At 52.3% G+C, this 25,643-nt stretch overlaps 1 protein-coding gene across 1 annotated transcript in view; it reads right to left on the bottom strand.

Moving 5' to 3' along the window:
• The window catches only part of GALNT14 (polypeptide N-acetylgalactosaminyltransferase 14), a 219,930-nt gene that overhangs the window by 31,951 nt on the left and 162,336 nt on the right, over positions 1-25,643 (bottom strand). Inside the window, exons 3-8 of the mRNA XM_018055469.1 lie at positions 21,275-21,373; positions 12,678-12,745; positions 10,257-10,322; positions 10,009-10,130; positions 2,379-2,466; positions 1,572-1,656 (exon numbers count right to left, since the gene is read on the bottom strand). Coding sequence (XP_017910958.1) covers positions 1,572-1,656; positions 2,379-2,466; positions 10,009-10,130; positions 10,257-10,322; positions 12,678-12,745; positions 21,275-21,373 — 528 coding nt within the window. The remainder of the gene's footprint in view (positions 1-1,571; positions 1,657-2,378; positions 2,467-10,008; positions 10,131-10,256; positions 10,323-12,677; positions 12,746-21,274; positions 21,374-25,643) is intronic.

Below are 25,643 nucleotides of genomic sequence, written 5' to 3'. Positions count from 1 at the left end.
TGCTCTCCCTCGAGGAACAAGGGCTCTACCTGCTGTGCCACGTAGCTCCCATCTCCCTCTCAGCATCACTCCAGATCGTGAAGGCTGGAGGAGGCAGGAGGGGCCGGCTGGTGCTTGCGACAGAGGTTCCACTGCAGGGTTCTCCCAATCTCCACTGTCCGTCTGCCACCACTCAGTTCACAGCCCTTTAGGTCTCTATTTGACTTTAGTTAGTTCATTGAGAGGGCTTCCCTGGTGGCTCAGATGGTAAACAATCCGCCTGCAATGCGGATGACCCAGGTTCGATCCTTGGGTTGGAAAGATCCCCTGGAGAAGGGAATGACAACCCATTCCAGTATTTTTGCCTGGAGAATTCCTTGGACAGAAAAGTCTAGCAGGCTACAGTCCATGGGGTGGCATAGAGTCGGACACGACTGAGCAACTTACACACACACAGTTCAATGAGAATGATCAGACATTTATTCTATGCAGGCCCGGAGATGCAGAAGTGTCCCCGAGGAGCCCAGGGCATCTCTGCATTTCTCCAGAAGGAGCAATTCTAGTTCCCTGGTCTTCTCGCCACATCCTCAAGCACTTGCTGGCCTCCTGAGGCCCCACTGGAGAAAGATAAGTTTTGGCTTGGAGGTTCCCAACAGGCCTGGGACACGTGTACCCTCCAGTCTTAGGAATATCAAGGCCACACACATGATGCTGAGACCATTACATGGACGGCCAAGCCCTCAGATGAGCCCGAACCCCAGGCAGCCATCCGGCCACTGTGCTGTGGGTCACAGTGGGGGCTGGAGGTGAGAATGTAGATCAGGACAGGGCCATCTACAGCACCACACAAGCAGCCCAGAGCTGATGCCCCTGTGGTGTTCTCACATGGGACACAGCAGTCATGTGTGTGAGCACGCAGCAGTGGCCATGCCGTGACAGCAGCCCCTACCCACAGCAATGGCTGACGACCCATCGACCCTCCTGGGCTGAATCCTGACATCCAGGACCTGGAGGCTAAGGAACCTTCTTTCCCCTTGCCAGAGGCTCAAATGGGACCACGTGGAACGCTCCAACATTTAGCAGGAAGTGTAAGTACATCAAGGCTTGCCAGGTGGCGCCAGTGGTAAAGAGCCCACCTTAGGAGTTCATAAGAGACATAAGAAACACGGGTTTGATCCCTGGGTTGGAAAGATCCCCTGGAGGAGGGCATGGTAACCCACTCCAGTATTCTTGCCTGGAGAATCCCATGGACAGAGGAGTCTGACGGGTTATGGTCCATAGTGTCGCAAAGAGTCGGACACGACTGAAGCAACTTAGCGCACATGCACGTAAGCACACCATGGCAGATGTGAACGATGCTGAGCCAGTCCTCAGCACAGGTCTCCACCAGCCCCCATCCCTCCAGCAGAAATCTCCACGAGGACAGAAACCTCCTAAAATAAGGGCAAAAGTGGCGCTGGCCTGGCAAAAGGTCCTCTTGGTTTCCGGCCAATCTTATGAGCCTCTCCTCTGGACAGCTTCCCTATAGCATGTGACTAGGGGAAGGGCCAAGTAGGAATGAATCTTCCCACCCCACCCTTCCCCTGACTCACCTAATGGGCTCAGTGGGGTCCAGGCGTCGAGCCTTCTGCTCTGGTGTGAGCTGCTCCCATTGGAAGTGCAGGCTCCAGTCGAACCCTGAAACACAGCATCCACGTGGTTGACTCAGTCTCTCTGATGCACCTGCAAAGCTTGTTCATTCGGGCTCGTGAACATATCCAGTTTCCGAGGTAGTCCTGGGATAAGAGGTCTCACCCAGGCTGGTTGGCAACAGAGCTGCCTGATTTCCCTTCCACGGCTTCTTCTCTTTCTCCAGCCCCTCCTGCCTCTCTGAGCCTTCTCTGCTGGGTGGACTTAGGGAAGAAGGGCAGAGGCTACAGAGTGGGAGTTAAGAGACCCCAAGAGTGGTACCCAAGGGGGACATGATGGACAGTTCCAGAGTGTGGCCCTTGGCTATGAGTCTTGGGAGTGGAGGTGTAAGCAGGAGGTCTGTGAGGGGTTGAATCACCCCCGATCGGTCTTTGGGAGCCAGCTGTCAGCCCTGGGCACAACTGTGGTGGGCCTCAAGGAGAGAGAGGCACCCAGTGCTGAGGTGTCAGAACAATGCAGGCCCTACAAGGTGGCGCGGAGGGGGGCCCTGCTTCCCTCCCATCCTCAGGCCCTGGGGTGACCTGCCCCTTCTCCAATCCTTCCATGCACAGTCCCCGTGATCAGGGCCACCCTGCAGCTACTGACATTACAGGATGCAGGACTGGAGGCTCCAGAAAAACCACTAGGAGACCTTTCCTCCCTCTCCCTTGGCAGCAATGACTAGGAGAAAAAAGTCCCTCTGGGCGAGGGCATTGGCTAGTCCCACTCACCCCCTCTGAGCTCTGAGGCCGACTCAATGTAGTTGAAGGTGTCCAGGTGAATAATGTCAATCACGGGGCACACCACCCGTGTGTAGTCCTGGAAAACAGAAGGCCTTCACTCAGATTGTGGCATCAGGGAGGCAGGCCTGGGATAGGGGGGTGGGTAGGGTTGGGGAGAGCCGGAGACTGGTTTCAGGGCCTTGACCAAGCACTTCCCTCTCTGCATTTCAACATTTCTCATGTATAAAGTGGGCCACCAGACACTTTCCTTTACTCCTGAGTGCCTTCTCGTGGCCATGTAGGCATGGTGGGGACACGGGGAGGCTGGCTGGAGTGTGCTGCTCACTGAGGAAAGGGACGTCAGGAACAAGGGGGCCCTTCAGTGTCACGGGGCTCTCAGGAGGCAGTGGACACAGTCAGCTGGGAAGGTGACCTCAACAGCTCCCCTCACAGTGGGAATTTCCCAGTACTTAACTTTCTATGCCTATGGTTCATGGGCAAGTTGAGAATAGCGTTTCCAGAGATTCTTAACTTCACTTGTCACCTGTGATACTCGAATCTGTAACTTCAGCCCCTATATTGCTCCTCACTTCCCGACTCAGCAGATCTAGTACACCAGCCGCCCCTCCGTGCAGATTCACACAGCACCGCAGGGGCACCTTCACCAGCCTCCCCGCACACGTTCCCTCCCTTGGTTGCCTACTTCTGTCAACACGTCCCCCTTCCTCTCCAGCACTAACTTAAGAAGCCCCACCTCTGCCCATCAACTGGATCAACCCTGCTGACTGTAATTCTAAAACTGCTCTTCTGAATGGAACCTCTCTGTTTATCCCCTCACCCCTGGAGTATAGGCAATAGCAATGAACTCCTGGCCCTCCCCCTCCCCCTTCTCACCTCTTCCCCTGTCATTCTACAGGTGGCTGACACACTTGACTTTCAAATCTCACTCTGCAGCTCAACAGCTAAAAACCTGAACTGCCTTGAAAATAAGGTTCAAACTCCTTAGCCCAGCATCCAAGACCGTCAATAATAGGCCGAATCTAGTTTCTGCTGGGTTTCCCAGGTGGCTCAGTGGTAAAGAATCCACCTGCCACACTGTAGGAGATGCGGGTTCAATCTCTGGGTCTCGAAGATCCCCTGGAGAAGGAAATGGCAACGCACTCCAGTATTCTTGCCTGGGAAATCCCATGGACAGAGGAGCCTGGCGGGCTACAGTCCATGGGGTCACAAAAGAGTCTACCACAATTTAGCAACTAAACAGCAATCTAGCTTTCCAGCCTCAGCACTTGCTCTTTCCCCCAGGCTACCCTGCTGATAAGCATCAAAGTCATCAAGGGGATAGTTTCAAAATCTGCAAGACAAATCTATTGGTTCTCAGGGGCCATCAAGGCATTACATGTAGTTTTAAAAGGCTCCTTACTGCTGGGTGAACACTCCAATACTGATGTGGAGGAGGGGAAACTGGGCCCCAAGGGCAGGATGAATGAGAGTCCAGGAGCTGGGAGGAGCCAACAGGCCTGGACCAGCCAGGCAGTACCACTTTTCCAGTCCTCTGCCCCTCCTTGTCCTGGTCAGCATGGGCAGGCACTTCTGTTTCTCTTGCAGCGATTTAATTTCCTGGTTCAATCTCTCCCCTAAATGAGGCTGTCTTCTTATTTTAAGCTCAGAATCACTGAGTACCTGCCTTGATGTTCACGGACTTAATCTAGCCTCGGTTTCCATACAGGACTCATTCCGACGGTGACAAGGTGCCTTTGAAGCCAACTGGCTCCCGTGGAAGGAAATGCTCATTTTCGGTGCATCGCTTCCCCCTCTGTGCACAGATTCTTCCAGCACAGTCAATGCCGTATCTGACTGGCTGCCACACTGCTCTGGGGCCACTGCCACTGTGTGTCCAGGTGTGTATACACACTGCATGCACACACAGCCACTCCCACTCACACCACTATCTACACAGAGACACAACCCACTCCTGACTTGAAATCTGAAATGTTCTCAGAAGTTCAGAAACTGACTTTCTTCTGTGGGTCTGACAAAGTCCTCTTTTTGCCTTTGTCTGCTGGGTTTGGCCTCTGCAGCTTCACCGAATCCTTAGGTAGGCCCTGGTGCAGCAAAGGACTGACCTAAAGATATGCTTAGCCCTTGCCTTAGCCCTTACCCAACCCCTGAGAGGTATCTTCTAAGCCCTTGACTTGTTCTGCTTATAAGTGTCTCTGTTTACCTGGGAGCCCTGGGCTATATCAGACTCTGCTGACAAGGAGATTTGCGGTGAGAGCCTTGGGCCATGTGGTACCAACTCAATTTAACCTCTGGAGGGGCATGGAGACCGTGGCAGTGATCAGTCACGTCTACACGGCTGACCTCCAATAAAAACCCTGGACACCAAGGCTGAGGTGGGCTTCCCTGTGTGGCAGTTCTCCATGCGTGCTGACACACGTGCTGGCGGCAGGAAGCAAGTGCTGCCCACACACCAGCTCTAGGATGATCACACCTGGAACTGTCCCTATGCACCTTTTCCTGCTGCTGATTTTAATCCATACCCTTCTGTGGTAACACACAGCAACCATGAGTGTCTAGTGGATTATTGAACGTGAGGGTGGTCTTAGAAACCCCAAACTGAAATCCTGTTTTGTTTTTTTAAAACTTTCTCCTCAATATTTGGAAAGTGAAATGCAAAATAAAATGCGGGTTGCTTACTCCGGCCACAGACTTCCCCAGAAGCCACCCACGGGCACAGCCTCTGGGGCTACGATAGGCTCTTGGGTACTCTCCTATGAGTCCTGAGGGTTTCTGCTTGCATGCGTGCCAGGTCGGTTCAGTCATGTCTGACTCTTTGTGACCCTATGAACCGTAACCTGTCAGGTTCCTCTGTCCACGGGGTTCTCCAGGCAAGAAGACTGGAGTAAGCCGCCAGGCCCACCTTCAGGGGATCTTCCGACCCAGGGATCAAACTTGCATCTCTCACATCTCCTGCACTGGCAGGGAGGTTCTTCACCACTAGCGCCACCTGGGAAGCTCTCTCAGAGCATTTCTATCCATTATTCCCATCACAACTTAGCTGTGGCAACTTCTTGGTTCAGACACAATGGAGGGCCAGTTAGGCAGAGAGGGATGTTTGGGGCTAAGAGATGTGTGGAGCCAAGACCTTAAGAGGGGGCTGCAGGGGATGTTAGACATGACCTCTTAAAGCCAGGACACAAGCTTCTTGAATGACCTCAGGGGTCTCATCTGCTCCATTTTTGCATTCCTCAGCAGCCCCTGCCCACCCCCCCAGTCCAGAGCCTGCTGGGCAGCAGGTGTTCAGTTGGCACTGAGTGAAAGAGGGCAGCTATGAACTCCCTCTGAGGACACTGTCAGTGGCTGGAGACAGAGCAGGTGGGCCAATTATGGCTGAGCAACATGGCCTCGCCTTCTGTAGGCTCAGAGATGGATGCTGCTCCTGCTGCCAAGTCACTTCAGTCATGTCCCACACTGTGCGACCCCATAGACAGCAGCCCATCAGGCTCCCCCGTCCCTGAGATTCTCCAGGTAAGAACACTGGAGTGGGTTGCCATTTCCTTCTCCAATGCATGAAAGTGAAAAGTGAAAGTAAAGTTGCTCGGTCGTGTCCGAGTCTTCACAACCCCATGGACTGCAGCCTACCAGGCTCCTCTGTCCATGGGATAGTCCAGGCAAGAGAACTGGAGTGGGGTGCCATTGCCTTCTCCAGAGATGGATGTACTCTCCATAAAGATGCCCAGATCCCCGCAGGCTCCTGCCTGTGTGCCTAGTTGGCTGTATCTTCAAGGCTAGGTCCACAGGTAAGCTCCAGCAGCATCTGATGGAATGCCTGATAGATCCAGAACAGGGCCCTGTCCTCTCCCCCACACAAATCCAAGCCCACCTCCCACCCCCACTGAGAGCCGATGGCCATCAATCACCCCTACAGTTATGTGTCTTCTTTCTCCACCATAATTAAAACCACATTGTGAATGGGCAGTCAAGAGACTTCCAGAGATGACCGTTCACTCATTGCATTGCATTACTAGAGCACCTACTATGGGTTAGGGACTGTGGTTGGCACAAAGATGATTAAGACTCTGCTGTCTGGGGAAGGTGGTGCACAGGAGAGCAGAGGATGACAGTGTGGGGTCTCTGTTAGCCTGGAGGGAGGGATGGGGGAGCAGGAGCAGGGCCAGAGACCTGGGTTCCTATTCTGGTTCTGCCATGCCGAATACATTTGACCTTAAAGCAAAGCAGCAACTCTGAGGAACTCTGCTTCTTCATCTATGAAGCAAAAACAATCTATAATGTGCAAAACTATCCTGCCATCCTCACAGGGCTTTTGGAAGAAAACAAGAGAGGAAAGCATGGGAAAGGGCTTTGAAGCTTATGTAAGCCATTATTTATATCAACTTGCCAAATGCTATTGGGATGGAAATTTCTTAAAAGCTTTTTTTTCCTACTAAAGGAATATGTAGATAAGGAGAAGAGGGAAGAAGACTCTGTTTAAAGACACCCAACAACGTGGTGCTTGCTTCAAGTATCATCAAGTAATTGAAGAGAAGGAAGGGAAATCAAGGAGATTTTCCATGTAGAAAACACCAGCTGAGGACAGCTTCTGACAGCTCAAGCCCAGCCTCTCTCTTATCTCTATTTTCGAAAATCCAAAACTCCAATTACAGCTGAAAATTTCCACTTGCACTCACAAGATCAAATCACGTCTTACTCTGAGATGAGACACATCCAAAGACATGGAAACAGAGGCTGACACACACCCACACTCCCCATCCGGAAAGGGGTGTCTCAGCAGAACCGTTTCATCATCAAGAGTCGGGGTCTGCAGGGGCAGGGCGGGACCACAGTCAGGGTTTGTCTGAGCAGTCCTCCACTATGAAAGCGTTAGGTCAGACAGCGATGGGGACTGGGAGCTCGGCCCTGGGAGCTGAGCTCACTCCTGGGGCTGTATGACTTCTACAGGAGGACGGCTGTGCAGGTGAAGCTGGCCAGGGATGTACAAGAGGACATTTTTCAAAGAGGGCTTCTGAAGTGGACTCAGAGCCACAGGGAAGGGAAGGGCCTCCAGGTTCATTAAGGCTGCCTGAGGATGGCATCCTGCAGGGACACATCAGCTTGGAGGGCCCTACAGATCCCACGCTGAATCACCACCATCCCAGGAATTCCACTCCTTGGTATGTCCCCTAAAGAACTGAAAGCAGGTGCTCAGGGGAAACCTTGCACATGAATGTTTGCAGCAGCGTTATTCACAATAGTGAGAAGGCAGAAACAACCCAAATGTCCATTAGTAGATAAGTGGATAAATAAAATGCAATATACACTGTGCTGTGATATAATAATAAATATATTTGGCCTTTGTTCCTCTTAAAACTCTTGGAAGTTCTTAACTAATTGGGGTGACAGGAGGGACTTCCCTGGTGACTCAGAAGTTAAAGAATCTGCCTGCAGGAGACCTGGATTTGATCCTTGGGTTGGGAATATCCCCTGGAAAAGGGAATGGCAACCCCCTCAGTATTCTTGCCTGAGGAATTTCAGCAAGCTACAGAAATCCAGACAGAAGCTATAGTTCATGGGGTCGCAAACAGTCGGACTGAGCAGCTAACACTTTCACTTTCACTTGGGATGACAGGAACATCTTTTCTTCTCATAATGAGCCTCTTTCATTATATCTAAATTTATACTAATGAGGTGACTCTCTGAAGACGGAGGCTGGTTTCTAGAGGAACCAGCCCTGTGATTAAAGGGCTGGAAACTTCAGCCCCACCCCCAGCCCTCTCACATTTCTTTTCCCATTGACCTCCCTTCTTTCCACCCCCAAGGAGAGGAGAGACTGAGCTCAACTACATAAAGAAGTCTCCATAACAACCCTAAACAACATGGTTTGAAGAGCTTCTGGATTGGGGAACTAAAGCAGGATGTGAATTCCTTTTAAGTGCTCCATCCCCAATTCTTCCTCAAAACCCTGCCCAAAACAAGTGTTCAATAAATACCCGTTCATTAATTTACAGTCAGAAAGCAAGCACATTTTCCTCCTGTTCCAAGTGTATCACTTCCCACTGCATCTAGTTTCTTGTTATCATTCCAAACATTTCTTGTATCATTCCTTACTCTAGAACCACCAGGAGGTGACTGGTGCCTTCTTTGGGTTTGCAATCTGTTAGAAGAGACAGAGAGCTAAACCCAGAAAAGGAAATGGTGGGGCCAAATGGACAATTCTTTCTGGGAGTGATCCTAGCTGGCCACACAGTCAGAAAAGGCTTCCTGGAGGAGAGGAGACATGGATGAGGCCCTGGAGAGCAAGGGGCGGTGAAGAGGAAGGGAAGGACTTGGTGGGAGATGAAGCACTGGGAATGTCGGGGCACAGTCAGCGGGAGAGAACAGCCCAACTTTGGAAGAGTATTAGACCCGGGAGGCTGGCTGCATTTACACATGGAGCACAAGGGAGGGAGAGCTCAGAAGGGCCTCCAGTGCCTGGTGAGGCCCCTCGATAGACTGGTCTGCTCATAACCTACCGTGTCTCCATCCAGACCTCTTCACCATCACACATGTATATGAGCCCTCCCAACTTTAAGGAAAGTGGCCATGGGATGGGTTGTAACATCCAGGCTCATGTGTAAGAACTCTGTACATCCAGCTAGGTTCTCTCATCGGATGAACAAAGTTGGAAGGGATTTCTTAGCAGTTCACGTGTCTCAGTTCTTCCATTGCCTGACACTGTCACTTTGCAGGTAGGAGTCAAGGGGTCACCTCGAAGAGCGAGAAGGGAAATAACCACAGCACAAAGCACAAAGGAGATGCTGTTGAGGCGACACTGAAGGTCTCAGAGCTGGTGGTACCAGCTAGGGAATATCAGTCCAAGTTATATCATTGTCCCTGAAGCCGTACCCTCATCTGTGAAATGTATATGTTAAAAAATACCTGGCCTCCCACTTCACAGAGCAGCTGCAGAGTCAGTAACTCAGGAGGAAAATGAGCAGCATGAATGCCAGTCACAGACACTGGCATCTAAAAATGCAGGGCCTTCTGTAGATAGGGGTGGAGGGTGGATAGATTTCGGGGGATATAAAATATTGATGGGAGAATTAAAAAAATTTTTTTTCACTTTCAAGAGGAATAAAAGACACAGAGAGAGGAAGCAGAATTCTAGAATAACATAACAGCAGACAGAGGCAAGGAATTCAGGTCTCTTGGCATCTAGCCCCCTGTGTCTTGGTCTTTGGGTGAAAGTGACATGGCTGGAGGTACAATGGGGGCCTCAGGAACTGGGTGACAAGGCCCTGTTAATTCTTCTGCCTCCTTTTCACAAATGGCACGCATCAGGGCTCCGTTCCTGGAACCTTCTAACATCTGGGAAAAATTGATTCGGGCCGTTCTCTTGCCCAGGAAGCTGCGTGCGTCATTTTCCAGCTGTTGGTGCCCCACCTGCAGGCCTGCGGTAGGTGACACTGAGAGGTAAAGAAGACATCCTGGGCTTTGTTCCATCACTGTCTGCTGCGTGACCCCAGGCAGGCCGCTCTCCCTCAATCTCTTCATCTATAAAATGGGCACTGCAATCTGCTCCCCGCTCCACTTCCCAAGGGACTGTGGGTACATATGAAGCGCTGCGCTGGAGAAAGGGGGACACGGAGCACGCCTCGCTCACCTCTTTGACCCTGTGCAGCAGGGGCTGGAGCCAGTCCCTGTTCACTTCACAGTGGCTGTCGAGGAAAGTCAGGGTGGTGCCCTGGGCGATGTCAGCACCTCGGATCCGGGACCGCACCAAACCTGCAGGAGGGACAGTTGGCCGAGGAAGTGCCCCCGTTGCTCCATCATCCAAGGAGACAACCCTGAACACATACCCAAACATGTCCCCACTCCCTGCCCCGGGCCCACTCAACAGTGCAGACCTACCTTGCCGCTCATTATTGCGTAAGCACTTCACCTTGGGCAGTTTGATGAGCTGTTGGCAGTCCTCGGCTACAAAGACAAGAGGTCATGTGACTGAGCGCCCGGGGCTAGGGGTGAACCAGCAGAGTAGGTGAGGCACCCTGCCTCTCGTCCTCACCCCCAACCACACTGCCCTGTCCTGACTCCAGGGTGCTGTGGGCTTTGGAAGGTGCTGACTGACCACAGCTAACCACATACAGTATGGCCCGGTCTCTGCAAAGTGGCTGTAAGGGACCTCTGGAGAAGGTAGTCACACATTGGCACTGGCGTACTTGCTAGAACACTGCCGGATGGTCACCTGGGGACAGTTCTCCTTTTCTATAGCTTATTTGAAGCATGAGGTGGGAGTCTTGTTCACTTTGGTAGGGTTTAGGAAAAAGATGCTGAGCTGCCGGAGAATGGATGAGACAAACTATGGCATTTCCTTTCAGCTCACGGACTCATTACAGGAGACCCTATTTATCAGAGTATCTCTCCAGTATATCTGTCACGCAGAGCTGGTTCAAGTCTCCACGTGGGGGAAATGTGTGGGGCTGAGCAAGAGACCCATCCTGGGCACTCAGCCTGGGTTGTCCTGGCTTGCCTGCCTGCCCCAGCACTCTTTTGCCTTACCAGTTCTTGGCTCTGAACTCCGTTATCATAAGTTGTGGTTTTGCGTCGCTGGTTTTACCAACCTTTAGCGTCTCTGCTTGGTTCTGGACTCTACAGAGTGACCGCAAAGACTTACAGGGGCTTCCTCAGAGTCAGGTACTGCTCTAAGCACTTACATGTATCAACACATTTATATCCTCATATAAACCATACACATGTTACTGTTATCTCCATTTTATATGGAAACCGATGCACGTAGAGGCCAATAAGTTGCCCAAGGAACATAGCTAGTAAGTGAGCCAGTGACAGGTCTAGAATTTGAAGCCAGCCAGCTGGCTCCAGAGGTGATGCTCTAACCACTGAAGCTGTTCTGCTTCTAAGTAAATTCAGCAGTGTTCCCAATCTCCAGCCTGAGTACCAGCTACCTCCAGACACGGTGAGTGGTTCCCTGCCTCCAACCCCTTCCACACTGGGGAAGGGAGATCAGATCACCAAGTTTTAGAACTCAAGTCCGATATGATCGCCCTGAATCTGGTGCACGAGCCACTTGTGCAGAACTCCCAAGCTCCTAAGGCTATGTTAGGTGCGTGGGTTTCCAGCCTTCCGACAGTAGACCCCTGTGTGGTAGTGGCTCCTACGTCAAACTTTCAGCCTCAGGGCTGGTGCGGAAAGACTCCACTCCCTTGGGACTCAGAGCTGTCCCCAGAGGCCATCACCTGCTTCCCCTGGTTCATCACTAAGAGGCAGTTCTGCCTGGATGTGGCTGACTGCCTGCAGTGGCACCCAGGCTGTGACGCCAGCTCTTGGGCAGGAATCAGCACTACCTGATTCCTACACACCTAAGCACTACATACCTGAAGTGTCGCAACACTTCTGCAATGATTGTACCTGTCAAACTGAACACACAGGCATCTGAAAACTCCCGCACGCTTTTGTCAGGGAAAGTGGACTTGGACCGTGAACTTGGGTGGGACCCAGGTGCTTGGGCAGGATAGCTAGGAGGTGGGGAATGACCAGCGGTTGGAAAGTTGGAAGGCAGCTGCTCACTGTGTCATGGCCAAGTGATGGGATGTCCCAAAGACAGAGCACCCCTCTACCCCACAAGTCCTGCCATGAGAATGAGAGGAAGAGGGTAGGTGACCTTGCTCATGCTGGTGGATTATCAGAGCACAGGAGTTGGGAACCTCTATTCACGGGTATTGCTTTAGGGCTTGGGGGCTCTCTGAAGGTGCAGTGTCTCTTCAAGTCCAGGAATGCATCAACAGGTTGGGGGCAGTGAGACACATGCATACACATACCAATCCCTTATACACAACCAAGTGTGTATAAGTCGCTTCAGTCGTGTCTGACTCTTTGAGACTGTATGAACTGTAGCCCACCAATCTCCTCTGTCCATGGGATTCGCCAAGCAAGAATGTTGGAGTGGATTGCCGTACCTTCCTCCAGGGGATCTTCCCAACCCAGGGATTGAACACACATCTTTTATGTCTCCTGCATTGGCAGGCGGGTTCTTTATCACTAGTGCCACCTGGGAAGCCCACCAACCCCATTAAGAACATACAATTCAGATCTGGTTAGGTCCTCAAAGACTCATAGCAGAGGACCTGAGACACTGTTTCCCAAACATAAGGTCATGGACTCCTTGACCTGCAGGGACGCTCAATGTCCTCCACACCTACTACAAACCCAGGCTTTCCTCCATCCCCAGGGAACCTGCAGGTTCACCTTCGCCCACGACGCAGAGCCTGGGAACAGACACTTGCGTCCATAGTCCAGGACAACAGTAGTACTTACGGTCATTGCTGAAGTCATCCACTAATATGATTTCCTGGATGAGATTCATAGGGGTGCGGTTTAATATGCTGTGAGATGGAAAGAGGAAAGATCACTGTGACTTCTAGAGTCAAATCTACGTATCAACATGAGCTTTAAGTAGACGCCATTGTATCTGAAGAATAAAGACTCCAAGCAACCCAAAAACTTGTCTAGTCACATGCTCACCTTTGAGCCACTGGGATATAACTGCGTTGTCTTGGTGAATATCACCAGCACCCACCTAGCACCCAGAGCTCCAGAGCCACCCTCAGTAACCCTCCCTCTCCCCGAAATCCTGAATCACACCAATGACCAAGAATGTGCTGGTTCTCCTTGAAAATATCACTCAGATCACCTTCACCTCTTATGCCTCCATTCTGGTTCAGCCTCTTTTGCCTGTTTTTTTTAAACACATATTTAAAAACAAAAGTTTATTTCTTGATTTTTGGCTGTGCTGGGTCTCCTTTGCTGCAGGCAGGCATTCTCTAGTTGTGAGGATCAGGGACTACTTTTCCTTGTGGTGCACAGCCTCACGTTACGGTGGCTCCTCTTGTGGAACATGAGCTCTAGAGTGCAGCAGGCTCAGTAGTTGCAGCGCATGGCTTAGTTGCTCAGTAGCATGTGGGATTCTCCTGGACCAGGAATTCGAACCCACGTCCTCTGCACTGGCAGCCGGATTCTTAACCACTGGACCACCAGGGAACAGACCACTGCCTGTTTATTCTGCAGTAGCCTGACCTGCTGCCAGGCCATCCTCCTGTGACCTTCAGAGTGAGCTGTCTGAAGCACAGATCTGTTCTTCAATCATGCGACTTCCCTCACTAACGCAAATAGAGAAGTTGGCAAAAAGGCTCCCCACGAACTACACCCCAAATTCTCAGCATGCTCTTCAATCCTTTCCCAGTCTGGAGCCAGCCCCACTTCCAGCCTCCTCACGCCCAGTGCCTTTGTCTGGAGACATCCTGCGTCTTACAACTGAGGCCCGTTCCCCTACTGCTGTCACAGCGTGAGATGCCCCTCGTCTGTCACAAGGACCCATTCAAATGTCACTTCCTCTCTAAAAGCTTTCCAGTCCACTTAGTGAGAATGAATTGCTTCCTCCTCCAGGATCCCTCAGCCGTTTGTATCTGAAGCTTCCTGCATCTCTCACGGCAGCCTGACTCTGAGGGCTGGTTTCCTGGCCCCTCCAGATGGTCACCTCCCAGGGGCAGTGGCCTCGTCAAGCTACTCTCTGTATTGCCAGAGTGCAGCTGCACCTTAGCCCATGACCGTTCCCTCCAAGGATGTTTCGTGCACACCTACTTTGTGCTAGGCACTGCGTACGTGATGCGGATCGAGGGAGATGTGAACCCGGCCCTCAGCAGCTGTGGTCTAGGAGCTACTTACTACAAGCTGTGTGAACTTGGCCAGGTTACTCTCCTGCTCTGTGCAGTAAAGTATTCCTTTCCGTGAAACGGGGATAATAAGAGTAGTATCCATCATTCATAGGGCTGTAGGAAGAATTAAAGGGAACGTTTCTAAAGCATTCAGCACAGCGTATGCTGATAACAGCGATAAAAAGCTGTAACAATTATTACTGTTTTCTGGATCAGTGGTGATTTTTGAACTGACTTCATCTCCCTTCCTGAGCTGGGAATCTGTTGCCTCCAGGCAAGACTAGGTTTCCTTGTTTATTCTGAGTCTCAGTCCTGACTGAGATGGCTGCATGCTGCTTCTCTAAACACACCAAGCCGTGCGGTTCCTCAGAAACACTCCTGGGCCATGCCACCTACCACAGGGCACCCAGAGCCCCACGTGTAGTGGGGAGGGGTTCAGACAGGCCTGGCAGAAGCGCTCACCAAGCCCTGTTTCTGGTGAGCCGTCCTTTCAAAGCAAGACGCAGAGACTTCCCAGGAGGAGAACCTCCCCTGGAGCTACCTTTATTTATGGAGCCTGAATTCTCACCATGGCAACTAGAGTGAGGTGGAGAGAGGAACCCCAGCCCCAGCCCCTGAGCCCACTGCTGCTGGGAGGCGAACACCCGGAGAGCAGGAGGTGGTGCGAGGGGAACCTCACCACCATCATCGAAAGCAAACACGCCAAACTCAACAACCAGCCCTCCAATCAGAGGGTAAGGGGAGAGGGAGGCAGAGAGAGAAGGAAAACTTGCCGGAAGAATACCCTCTAATGAGGTTTGATTACGGCTGTAGCTTCTCATGCGATTTGCGTCCCCCTCCCCCTGAATCCTTGCCCACTCTTTGAAATTCAAGAGTTCTCTTCTGTGAACATCAAAAGGTAAATCGCGTGCAGCTCTGCGCTGGTTGAACTGAGAGATGATTAGCGAATAAAAAATGTCCAGAGTGTAAAAAAGGGGAAAAAAAAAAAAAAGAACGAAATCGTCAGCAGTAAGTGCTAATTAGACTATTTCCTGGTAACACCTGGCTGGTTTTTGCTCCTCTAAACAGAGCAATTGGAGTGATGGGGGGAGTGCGGGGGGGTGGTTACCGAAAAAGTGGCTCGGGGCTGGGAGGAACTGAGATGGGCAGGGGCTTTGGGCGCCTGGGGTGGCTGGAGAAGGAGAAAGGTCAAATCCAGGCCCGGGGACCTGGCTTGGGTCCCCAGATGGTCCCCCTGGGTCCTCTCTTCTGCACACCCTACCCTCATCCCTGCCACCCAGACCCTGGGGGCTTACACCTCCCTCCCTCCTTTGGTCTCACCAGTTCTCTGACAGGACACCTCACCAGCCCCTCTGCAGCCAAGCCAGTCCTCCCTTCTCTCCAGGGCCCAGTTTTTCCCTTGCTTCAACCCCACTCTGGCTGTTCTGTGCCCCTTCCTTTCACAATCTCACAGGGAAGTAGATGCTCGTCTCATGGGCACATCCCGGTCACGCTGGAGCCTGGGAATTATCCAGGAAATGAGTTTCCTATCCACAGCTCGCTCTCTGCCAGAAGGTAGCTGCCTGCAGGGTCTACACCTCTGCCCACTGCACCCTAACCACAGCTTCCCCCGCCCTAGCCCCCCGAGAGGCGGCTGGTTACGGCAGCTTGGGAGGCCATGGGGCCTCCACTATCTACGACTGTGTGATCCTGAGCGGGACGCCAGGCAGCTCCCAGCCTTCGTTTCCATCTGTAATTACATTTTCCTTGTAAAGGCAGGCGATATTAATACTTGACCTACTTCACAGGCTTTTGTGTGTATGAAATGAGGAAATGTATTTGAAATTGCTTTCTGAACTGCACGGGGCTCTATGCAGGCAGCGTTTATCAGACGCTCCATAAATGCCAGCTGAATGAAGACCTGAGGCTGGTTGACACTTGAGTTTAGTCATTCTGGAGTCAGGCCATCTTGGGTTCAAGTGCTGTGTCTGGGTTCAAGTGCAGTGTCTGTGTATCTGCCATTCACTAGCTGGAGACCTTCAGGAAATATGGAACCACCAGCATAAGCGCCTCAGCAGCAGGAAACACAGGAAACGAACTTAGCACCCTGCCTGGCACGCAGCAGCCGCTCTTGGAATCTGGGGCTTGATAATTGTGACGATACTGTCTCCCTGGTGGCTCAGATGGTAAAGAATCTCCCTGCAGTGCAGGAGATCCAAGTCCAATCCCTGGGTCAGGAAGATCCTCTGGAGTAGGAAATAGTAACCCACCCCAGTATTCTTGCCTGGAGAATCCCAATGGACAGAGGAGCCTGGCGGGCTACAGTTCGTAGGGTCACAAAGAGTCAGACACAACTGAGCAACCAAAACTTCACACTTCACTTCTGGTTCTCAGCGTGTGATCCTGGAGCTAGCACAGCCCCAGTGTCACCTGGGGACTTGTTAGAAATGCAAATTCCTACTCTAGACGTATTCAGTTGGAATATCTGGGGGTGGGGCCCAGGAAACTGCGTTTTGACAAGCCCTCCAGGGGATTCTGATGTCCACTCAAGCTTGGGAGCTGTGGCATTGGAACCCTACTGTCTCCCTGGGCTGGAGGTGCCTCATGGCACACGCTGTCACCTGTCCAGGCTCACTCTGTGCCAGGCATTGTTCCACGGCCTTTAACCACCTGCACTCCTTCACTCCTTGCCACAATCCTCTGAGGCTGTTATTAACAGTATTCCTGTTGTGCAGAAAAGGAAACTGAGGCAGAGAGGTGAAGAGGTGCCCAGATGTCACACAGCTGGTAAGGACAGAGTGGGAATATCTGGCCCCAGCATCCAATTTCTTCACCACTTTAATCTGAGAGACTGCTCCTCTAAATCTAGATTATTACGAAAAGCCACAGCGAGGAGAATCAAGATATAAACTGGCCATGTTCCAGAGCTCCCATGGGAGGCAGGGGGCAGGAGGATGCTCCAAAAGGAAAGAGGAGGCCCTAAGTCTCAAATATACACAAGGACTCGTGGCAGCAGCAGTCAAGAGAAACTGCTGTTCAGGGCTTTTCTCTGTCCTTAAGTGAGAAAAGTGCCCTAACTCATCAAGACCGTGACTCTCTCCCTCCCCGCATCGCCCACCCCATCGTGCCTCTGCCTGGCTCTGAGTGCCCCCGTGTGCACCTTCCCAGCCCCCTCCCCTGGCTAATGCAGGAACTTGGGCAGGGATGGGCAGAGGGACCAAGGCCTGGCCAGGTGCTGGGTGGGAGGAACCAGAGGGCAACTCAGTCCTCCCCACCCAGTTCCTCAAGCATCTTTCCCTTGCCAGAGCCTGGCAGCAAAGCCATCCACATTCTAGAGAACTAAAGATGAAAAATGGTCTTTCCTGGTGGCTCAGATGGTAAAGAATCTGCCTGCAATGCGGGAGACCCAGGTTCGATCCCTGGGATTTGGAAGATCTCCTGGAGAAGGGAATGCCTACCTACACCAGGTTCTTGCCTGGAGAATTCCAGGGACAGAGGAACCTGGTGGGTTACAGTCCACGGGGTTGCATGACTGAGCAACTCACTCACTCGAAGATGAAAAACACCTTAGAAAAGATTCTTCCATCAATGACAAGAGTCAGACAAGAAGTGCTATTCATTCAATTCCCTCCCAGTGGCTAGTGATTTATCTGTGCGACAGAACAGGGAATACAAGGGAAGTTTGGATTCCCAAGGCAAGTGACACCTGGCCGTGGAAGTTCCCAGAAGTAATCTTCCCTGCCTCTACCCCTAAAAGTCACTTCCACTCTGCCCACTGATGATAAGACCATCTGTTCACACCTGGCTCTTGGGCCCCCATTCTGCAGTTTTCATGGACCATAGGGTCTGAGGCGGGAGGCTGGCTCACACTGAAGTTCCGGAGAGGCAGAAAAGAGGTCCTGGGCTCGGCCAGCAAGGCACCCAGCAGAGTGTCGTGTAGCGTCTGGCAGGTCATGGGGCCTTCTGAAAAGTATGCCCTCCCCATCCAGAGTGCAGGGCACCAGGGCCTCTGGGGAGGCCCTCCTTCAAGCTGGTGGACAGAGACACTGGGGCAGACCCCTACTGCCCCGGATTCCCCCCAGGAAGCCAGAAACCTGAGTCCTGGCTCTTTCACTTCCCAGCTCTGTGGCCTTGGCCTCCATTCACTACGTGCACCCTGACTTCACAGACCCTGATGGGGCTCCAAATGAAGTGCGAGATGGAATGTGTTCTGTGGACCATAAAACTCAGCATTAATATTAATATTAACATATTAATATTGTTATCATAAAGTATCATTATTACTATTATAAAGAGCTGGAGGAACAGCAGGAAGAAAAAGAGAAATACGTCTTAGAGCTGAAAGGGATGAGTCTGGGGGCAGTGCCTGAAGTGCCCCCGAGAACTTAAACACAGTGTAAGGAAACATGGGGGGTCGGGGTCCTCACATTATAACAGCCTCCAAATGTTCCAGGGTAATGTCTTCTTGTGGGAAATGTGGCAGAACTTGAAACATGAACAGTATTTTTATCATCATCAATACCAGTGTGGCTAACAACGTGCCCAAGGTCACAAAGCTAGGAAATGGTAGGGGACTGGACACAGGTCTTCAGATCCCAGGTGGTATGCCCTTTTAAAAGCACTCCAGAGCCATACAGACCCAGGAATGGCTGCTCTCGGCCAGCACAGTTCTCAGTCTTTTATCCCAATTAATCAGGGCAGCTCTAAGCTGTAGGACTGATCCAGATGCAACAGGGAGGGTAGGTAAGACATGAATAGGATACAGGCCTTCAGCAACAGTTCACTGAGGATTACATCTGGGAAAATGCATTAAGTGTAAGAGTTGAGATATGCAGAGAAGGAGCCCAGAAGAGATCCCTGCGGGAGTGTGTGTGTGTGTGTGTACTTAGCAGGATGGGGGTGCGTGGCCAGCCTAGAAGGTAGGGAGCCTCTCTCGGATGTTCTGGTGTCCTCATGGAAACAACCAGCAGACATGCCCAGATGCGACCTTGCATGGTGGGGCAGGCTGTGGTCTGGCACTGTGGAATCACTTCCCTCTGCTCCCCATGGACCTGGTTTGTCTGCAAGGTTCAGAAACTCCATTCTCCCTTCAGCAGAAGCTGCTGCTAAGTTACTTCAGTTGTGTCCAACTCTGTGCAACCCCAGAGACGGCAGCCCACTAGGCTCCCACATCCCTGGGATTCTCCAGGCAAGAACACTGGAGTGGGTCGCCATTTCCTTCTCCAATGCATGAAAGTGAAAAGTGAAAGTGAAGGCACTCAGTCATGTCCAACTCTTCGAGACCCCATGGACTGCAGCCTACCAGGCTCCTCCATCCATGGGATTTTCCAGGCAAGAGTACTGGAGTGGGGTGCCATCACCTTCTCCCTTCAGCAGAAGAGACTAGGTAAATCATCAATTGAACCACCACTGAGCCCTGTGCCCCCACACAACTGCACCAGCTCACAGATCACAAAGGCAGTTTATTAATCTACGTCCAGACTCATGGTGACACCTGACAGTGACTTGGGACATTTTCTTGTCAAGAGCTGAAGCCTTGCTGGGAAATCAAATTTGAATCAGGCAGTGGCTTGTGGGGTGAATGCAGAAACCAGGGCAGATGGGACAAGCAGCTGGCAGGAGGAAACAGTCAGTCTGTGGCCAAGGATAGCTGGGCACGGACAGCTGCCCCCAGAGATGTGGGACGCGCCAGGTTGAAGACAGCGCATTTGGGCTGTGCGTTCTTGAGTTTCCAAGGGACACCGTGGCCCTGCATGGTGGACATGCATCATGAGTGACAGGTGGTGCTGAAGACACGGCCCACCATCAGAGTCAGCCTGTTACTGACACCCTCCCAACACCCGGACTGCCCTGCCTGCCCACAGCCATGCCCGTACGGGAAGGAGAGCAGAAGGTGAGGCTTGGTGATGGAAATGGCAAGAGTTTGGCTGTGCTTGATCGTACTCTTGGCCCACATTTAATCTCACCTCCTTCTCTCTCAGCTGACCATGTGATGGGCTAGCAGATCAGGACAGGCTATAAGGGGCTGTGTCCCAGGGACGTGGGGCACTTTACCCCAGGGCCAGCCCCCTGCTCTGCTGGAAGTGTGACTGGGGGCATCCCGGTGCCAACTCCTCCCCCAGAGAAGCTGAATGCCACCTCTGGGACTAGCCTTGCCCTGTCAGGCTGCTGAGAACTCTGAGGTCAGAGTGCAAGGGTCGAAACTCTGCCTCACTGTCGTCAGCTGAGCAGCAGTAGGCCTTAATTCAGTGTCTCTGAGTCTCAGTGTCCTCTGCTGTGAAGTGGGCACAGCAGTGGCCAGTCCCTGAGAGCATGAGCTCAGGCGCGTCTGTCCTCCAGGGGACTCAGTGACAGTGGTGCCACCTAAGGGGCCAGTGATGCTGAGGACCTGAGTGAGGGGGGCGGGCCAGGTGATGCTGGAGGGAGGGCGGCCATGGGAGAGGCTCCAGAGGAGAGGACGGGGTGCAGCATGGGGAAGGGGAGCTGACACAACCCGGGTCTTCTGAGAGGCAGAGAGGCGAGGCTTTCCCAGCCAAGTCTCCAGGGCCCCACTGTGTTCTAAGGGGAGTTCTGCTGAGGGCGGGCGCTGCATACTGAAAATCCACGGGGGCCACACACAGCGAGAAAACACCGATCAGAGCAAGGGCCTGGCCCTGATGAGGAGCCAAGGGTGAACGGAGAGGCCTGAGGGGGACCGGGGCGGGAATACAAGGTGACGGGCAAGAAAGCGAACATCAGCTGTTCCCTTCGGGCTGATCTGACCTGCACCACGGTCCCTGGTGGGGGTGCGGGAGGCAGTGGAGGGGCAGGGGCTGGGCTGGGCACATCTCGCAGACCAGAGTTCTAACCCCAGCTGAATGCTGGGGGTGGAGGATGTACTCAGCCTCTCGGGGCCCCAGCTTCCTCGCTGGCTGTGAAAATGTGAACTGTCCTAGAAGCAACCTGTGCAGTGGTTAAGGGCAAGTGCCCTGGGGTCAAGTCCTCTGACTGTCAGTGACCTTCCATAAGTAGCCTAATGCCTCGGCCTCTGTCTTTCCTCCCATATAACAGGATAAAGGCCACCCTCATAGGAGTGTGAGGAGTGACCACCCTAGTGGACACACGTGGAGTGCGCTGAGCCGTGCCTGGTGGGTGCTTGGAAACACTTGGACCTGTCCCCAGTAAGCAGACACACCCTTACCGAGGGCCGACCCGGAGGCCGACAGACAGGAAGGCTCTTACCTGCGGATGGTTCTGAGCAGAGTGGAGCGGGCCTCGTTGTGGAAGGCGATGATGATGCTGGTGGGAGGGAGGTCTGCACAGTACACCAGCAGGGTGCATCTGGAGAAGGAAAGACAGCAGGACAGGAAGGACCTTAGAGACAGAGCAGACATAAAGGGCTGGAACCGTGGGCATCACTGGAGTGGACAGATGCCTGGTGTCTGGTGGGGCCACCACAGCTGCACAGCACCATGTAAGACCCCAGAGCCTCACCTGGTCCTACTGCATGGAAAGGGAGCTCTGAGAATTATTACAGCGGGATCTCCTACCAACCTCGGGGAACTTGGGTTGAATTAAGTGGATATACAGGCCATTTTGGGGCTTCCCTGGTGGTTCATATGATAAAGAATCCGCCTGCAATGCCGGAAATCCGGGTTCGATCCTTGAGCTGGGAAGATCCTCTGGAGAAGGGAATGGCTACCCATTCCAGTATCCTTGCCTGAAGAATTCCATAGATCGAGGAGCCTGGCGGGCTATATTCAATGGGAATGCAAAGAGTCAGAGACGACTGGGCGACTAACACACAGACCCTAAAAACGGCTGAGCCCCGAAGAATGGATGCTTTCCAACTGTGGTGCTAGAGAAGACTCTTGAGAGTTCCTTGGACAGCAAAGAGATCAAACCAGTCAATCCTACAGGAAATCAGTTCTGAATATTCACTGGGAGGACTGATGCTGCAGCTGAAGTCCCAATACTTTGGCCACCTGATGCAAACAGCTGACTCAGTAGAAAAAAACCTGATGTTGGTATAGACGGAGGGCAGGAGAAGGGGGTGACAGAGGATGAGATGGTTGGATGGCCGACTCAATGGACATGAGTTTGAGCAAACTCCAGGAGATACTGAAGGACAGGGAGGTCTGGCACGCTGCAGCCCCCGGGGTCGCAAACAGTCAGATATGACTGAGCAACTGAACTACAACAGAACATCAGTGTGGGACCTCCCGCTTCCCTGAGGCATTGCACAGTGGTTTCTGGCAGCCGCACAAGTCCACGCTCAAACTCAGGCTCCGCAGCCCAGTCTGTGCCGATCGAGATCTCACCATGTTCTGGGCAAGCAGCTCCAGCCCACCACACCGTGCTGATTCCCGACCTACTGCTGCCCCAGTACCTACACCAAAATCTGGCATGTTTAAAGAGGCTGAGCCCTAAAACTCGGCATATGCAATAAACCTGTGTCTTGAAAAGACATTCATTTCCCCGTGTCCAGGATGGTTTTGTATGACAATTATATCTAGGATAATTTCAATTTAATACCTCACTGCAAGTGAAAATTGTAGCCCGCAGCCTGAAAATTACTATAATAATGGAAATAAACACACATAGCGAGGCCGGAGCCACCAGGGGCAATCCCTGGGTAATGCCGCCTCTCTTTTCTCACTGTTCCAGGGGTAGTAAATGAGGATGTAAATAAGAGATGTTTGGCGAGTCAAACATGTCCTCTGCCTGTTTTTCCATTTCTTTCCAAGTGTGGGGCTTTTGGGGTCCAGAGACCCAAGGATGGACTTCAAGGGGACTGAGAGCCCTCTGAAATAGTCTGCAAACTTGTATATGAATATGTGTTTGTTTTTTCCCTGGGAAGATGGTCCATAGCATTCTGCAGATTCTCAAAGAAGCCTGTGCACTGAAACACTTAAGAACCTCAATCCTAGGACAATGGGCCTGACACCCGTTTGGCCTCCCTGATAATTCTGAACATTTTTTCCTGTAAGAGCAAACCCTGAACACAGAAGCTCTAAGCAAGGCTGGACAGGCCCCTTTTCCTGCCTTGGAGGCATCCAGCTGGGAGAGAGTGTGGCCCCACAGGTGCTGGGGGAGCAGAGGGAGGCAGGCCCCCGAATGGGGAGTAAAGAAGGCTTCATAGAGGAGGAGGTGCTGTGTCTCAGGGCGACATAGGGATGAATGGAGAGATATGGGGTACAGCATCCCCATCACAGCACAGTTTTTGGACCTGCATGCCAGATGCCCAGGGAAGCAGCTCACAGAATACTAGCCCCAGGGGTCTGGATACCACTAAGCAGCTGTGAGATGGTGGGTCAACCACTCACCTCTCCAGGCTGCTGTCTGCTCATCTGTAAAACAGGGCTTGGGCCCACAGCTTTTCTGCTCAAGTTTCTCCAAGCATCAGTAATCAGAAGCTTTGATTGTAGCTGACATTCAATAAATGTGGTTGATTCGAATGAAATGCTGCAAAAATCATTCGGCAGCTGAGGCTCCACTGTGTGGCTGGATGTTCACATTTATTAATACTTTTCTAAGACTCATCTGGAACTTGGAAATAATTTTTAAGTTGTAGATTTTCCCCCCTAGATTGTGACACTGTTAGATACTTTGCTTGACAAATAATAACTATCATGATGTTGAACATCACACTGAAGCCTGCAGTCTCCTCCTCCCGTCGGGTGGAGCCAAGTCTTGCATGGGCTGGAAAGGCACCTTCGGTGAGTGGCTCTGCCCTGTCCCGCAGTGGGTGGGGGCACTGGGAGGCAAGAGGCGGAGAAGAGAGCAAAGAACGTAGCATCTGTGTTAGAGAAAGAAACCTGGGCTGTGACACTGATGCAAAGCCTGGATCTGCTGAAAAACTGGCTATGTGCCCTTGGACACGTCCTTTCTCTTCTCTGACCTTCAATGTTATCACCTGTGAGAAGAGGTGAAGACTGCAGAGAATGCAGGCAAAACGTGGTATTTCACAGCTGCTGAATAAATGGTGGTGAGAACTATTACTGTTATGACTACACAGTGGCTAAACTGTCCCTCCAGGCTACGTTCAATGCTTATGGACTAGAACTGCAAACTCAAGAGTTCAGCCAAGGAAGGGGCTTGGAGACAACCTAGTCCAGCCTCCTAAGCTGGGCTGAACTTGGTAGCGTAACAGGCCTCCGTGGGCACCTGTGCCACTGTGCTCCTGGGCCTCAGCCCCCTCCAGCCTCCTGCGCCTCCAGGATAAAGGACAGAGGCTCTTCCTGGAGGCAGGGCAGAAGCCCCATGCGCGCCTCCTGTGTGCACAGGCCCAGGGAAGGTGAGCTCTAGGAGGGAGGTGCCTTACAGCTCCTGGCACAGGGTAGTATCTTCCTCCCACCCCTGCTCACAGCTCAAGTGCCTGGACTCATCCTTCATCTCTGACCCTCACAACAGCCTCTGAGAACCTCCACTCCACAGAGGACAACTGAGGCTCGGGATCTCGCTCAAAGTCCCGCGTCTGGTGAGTGGCCGAGATGGGCTGCACCCAGGTTCCAAGACTTCTAACGTGATATGTGTCCCTAGCATCCCTCTATGACCTCACCCAGGTAATGGTGCAGGAGCCCGAGGAGCTGATGCTGGGCAGGGCCCCCCTTCCCAAGCCCTGTGCACAAGCCACCTGCCTGCCCTCCAAGGTCCAGGAGGAGCTGCAGAACCACTTAGGGGTGGGCCCCGGGCACTGGCAGCAGCACGGCTGAGGTGCCTGGAAAAGTCCTTAAAACTGGTTGCTGTGAGGAGAGTCAGATGGCGCTGGGCTTTCTGTGAGAGGATCTAAAAGATTAATCAAACAGCGAGATCTATTAGGGGCACCAGGGGAATGGAGACAGCTGCCAACACTGAGATCTGGCGCCGATAGACGGACGAGAAAGCATGTTTATAATTTATTAAAGATTCAGGGGTTTTGCTGGAGAGAAGAGCTGTGAGCAGAAAAGATTGGGGGTGGGGTGGAATCGGGAGAGGAAGGGCGGCACCACCGCTGTGTGTGCAGACAGATGCCAGCCCAGAGCTGCCGTCCTGACTGCCACAGCAGCTCCTGAATAATGCACACTTCTCTGAGCTGATTTTCCATGGGTAGTTTCTTTCTTTTTTTTTTTTAAAGAGTCAACTGACTTCATTTCTGCAAGCTCAGGTGGGTCTCCCAGTGCATCCTAACCATCCATTTCTTGAGTGTTCACCATCAGTTATCCACTGAGGATGCTTCCAGAGAGGTGCTCTGAGACGCTAACCCCTGGCACGGGGTCAGAGCTTCTTCCAACTCTTTCCACCTCTCCACCAGCCAATCACTGCTCTGCTGCCTACCCCGCCTCGTCTCTGCACCTGAACAGGTGCCAAAGGGGGGATGTTAGAAACACACCAAGCGAGGATGGCTGTCAGTTAACCCAGAAATGTAATGTGTGCACATGCCTTTTATTTTATTGCACAAGCTCATTAAACTGACAGTGGCCCGTAAACAGAGTGTTCTGATGATCTTCATCCCCATTTTATCATCAGGCAGGAGGGCTCCTGCCGGGCCTGCCCATGGTGTGCCTGCCGGGGCTACAACCGTGGTCCTCTGCTTCTTGGACACACAGTCTTCCCCTGCAGGATGCCACCC

The sequence above is a fragment of the Capra hircus genome, chromosome 11 (assembly GCF_001704415.2).
Source record: "Capra hircus breed San Clemente chromosome 11, ASM170441v1, whole genome shotgun sequence".
Taxonomy (NCBI): domain Eukaryota; kingdom Metazoa; phylum Chordata; class Mammalia; order Artiodactyla; family Bovidae; genus Capra; species Capra hircus.
Note: the sequence above shows the minus strand (reverse complement) of the source record. Positions and strands in the feature narration are given on the sequence as shown.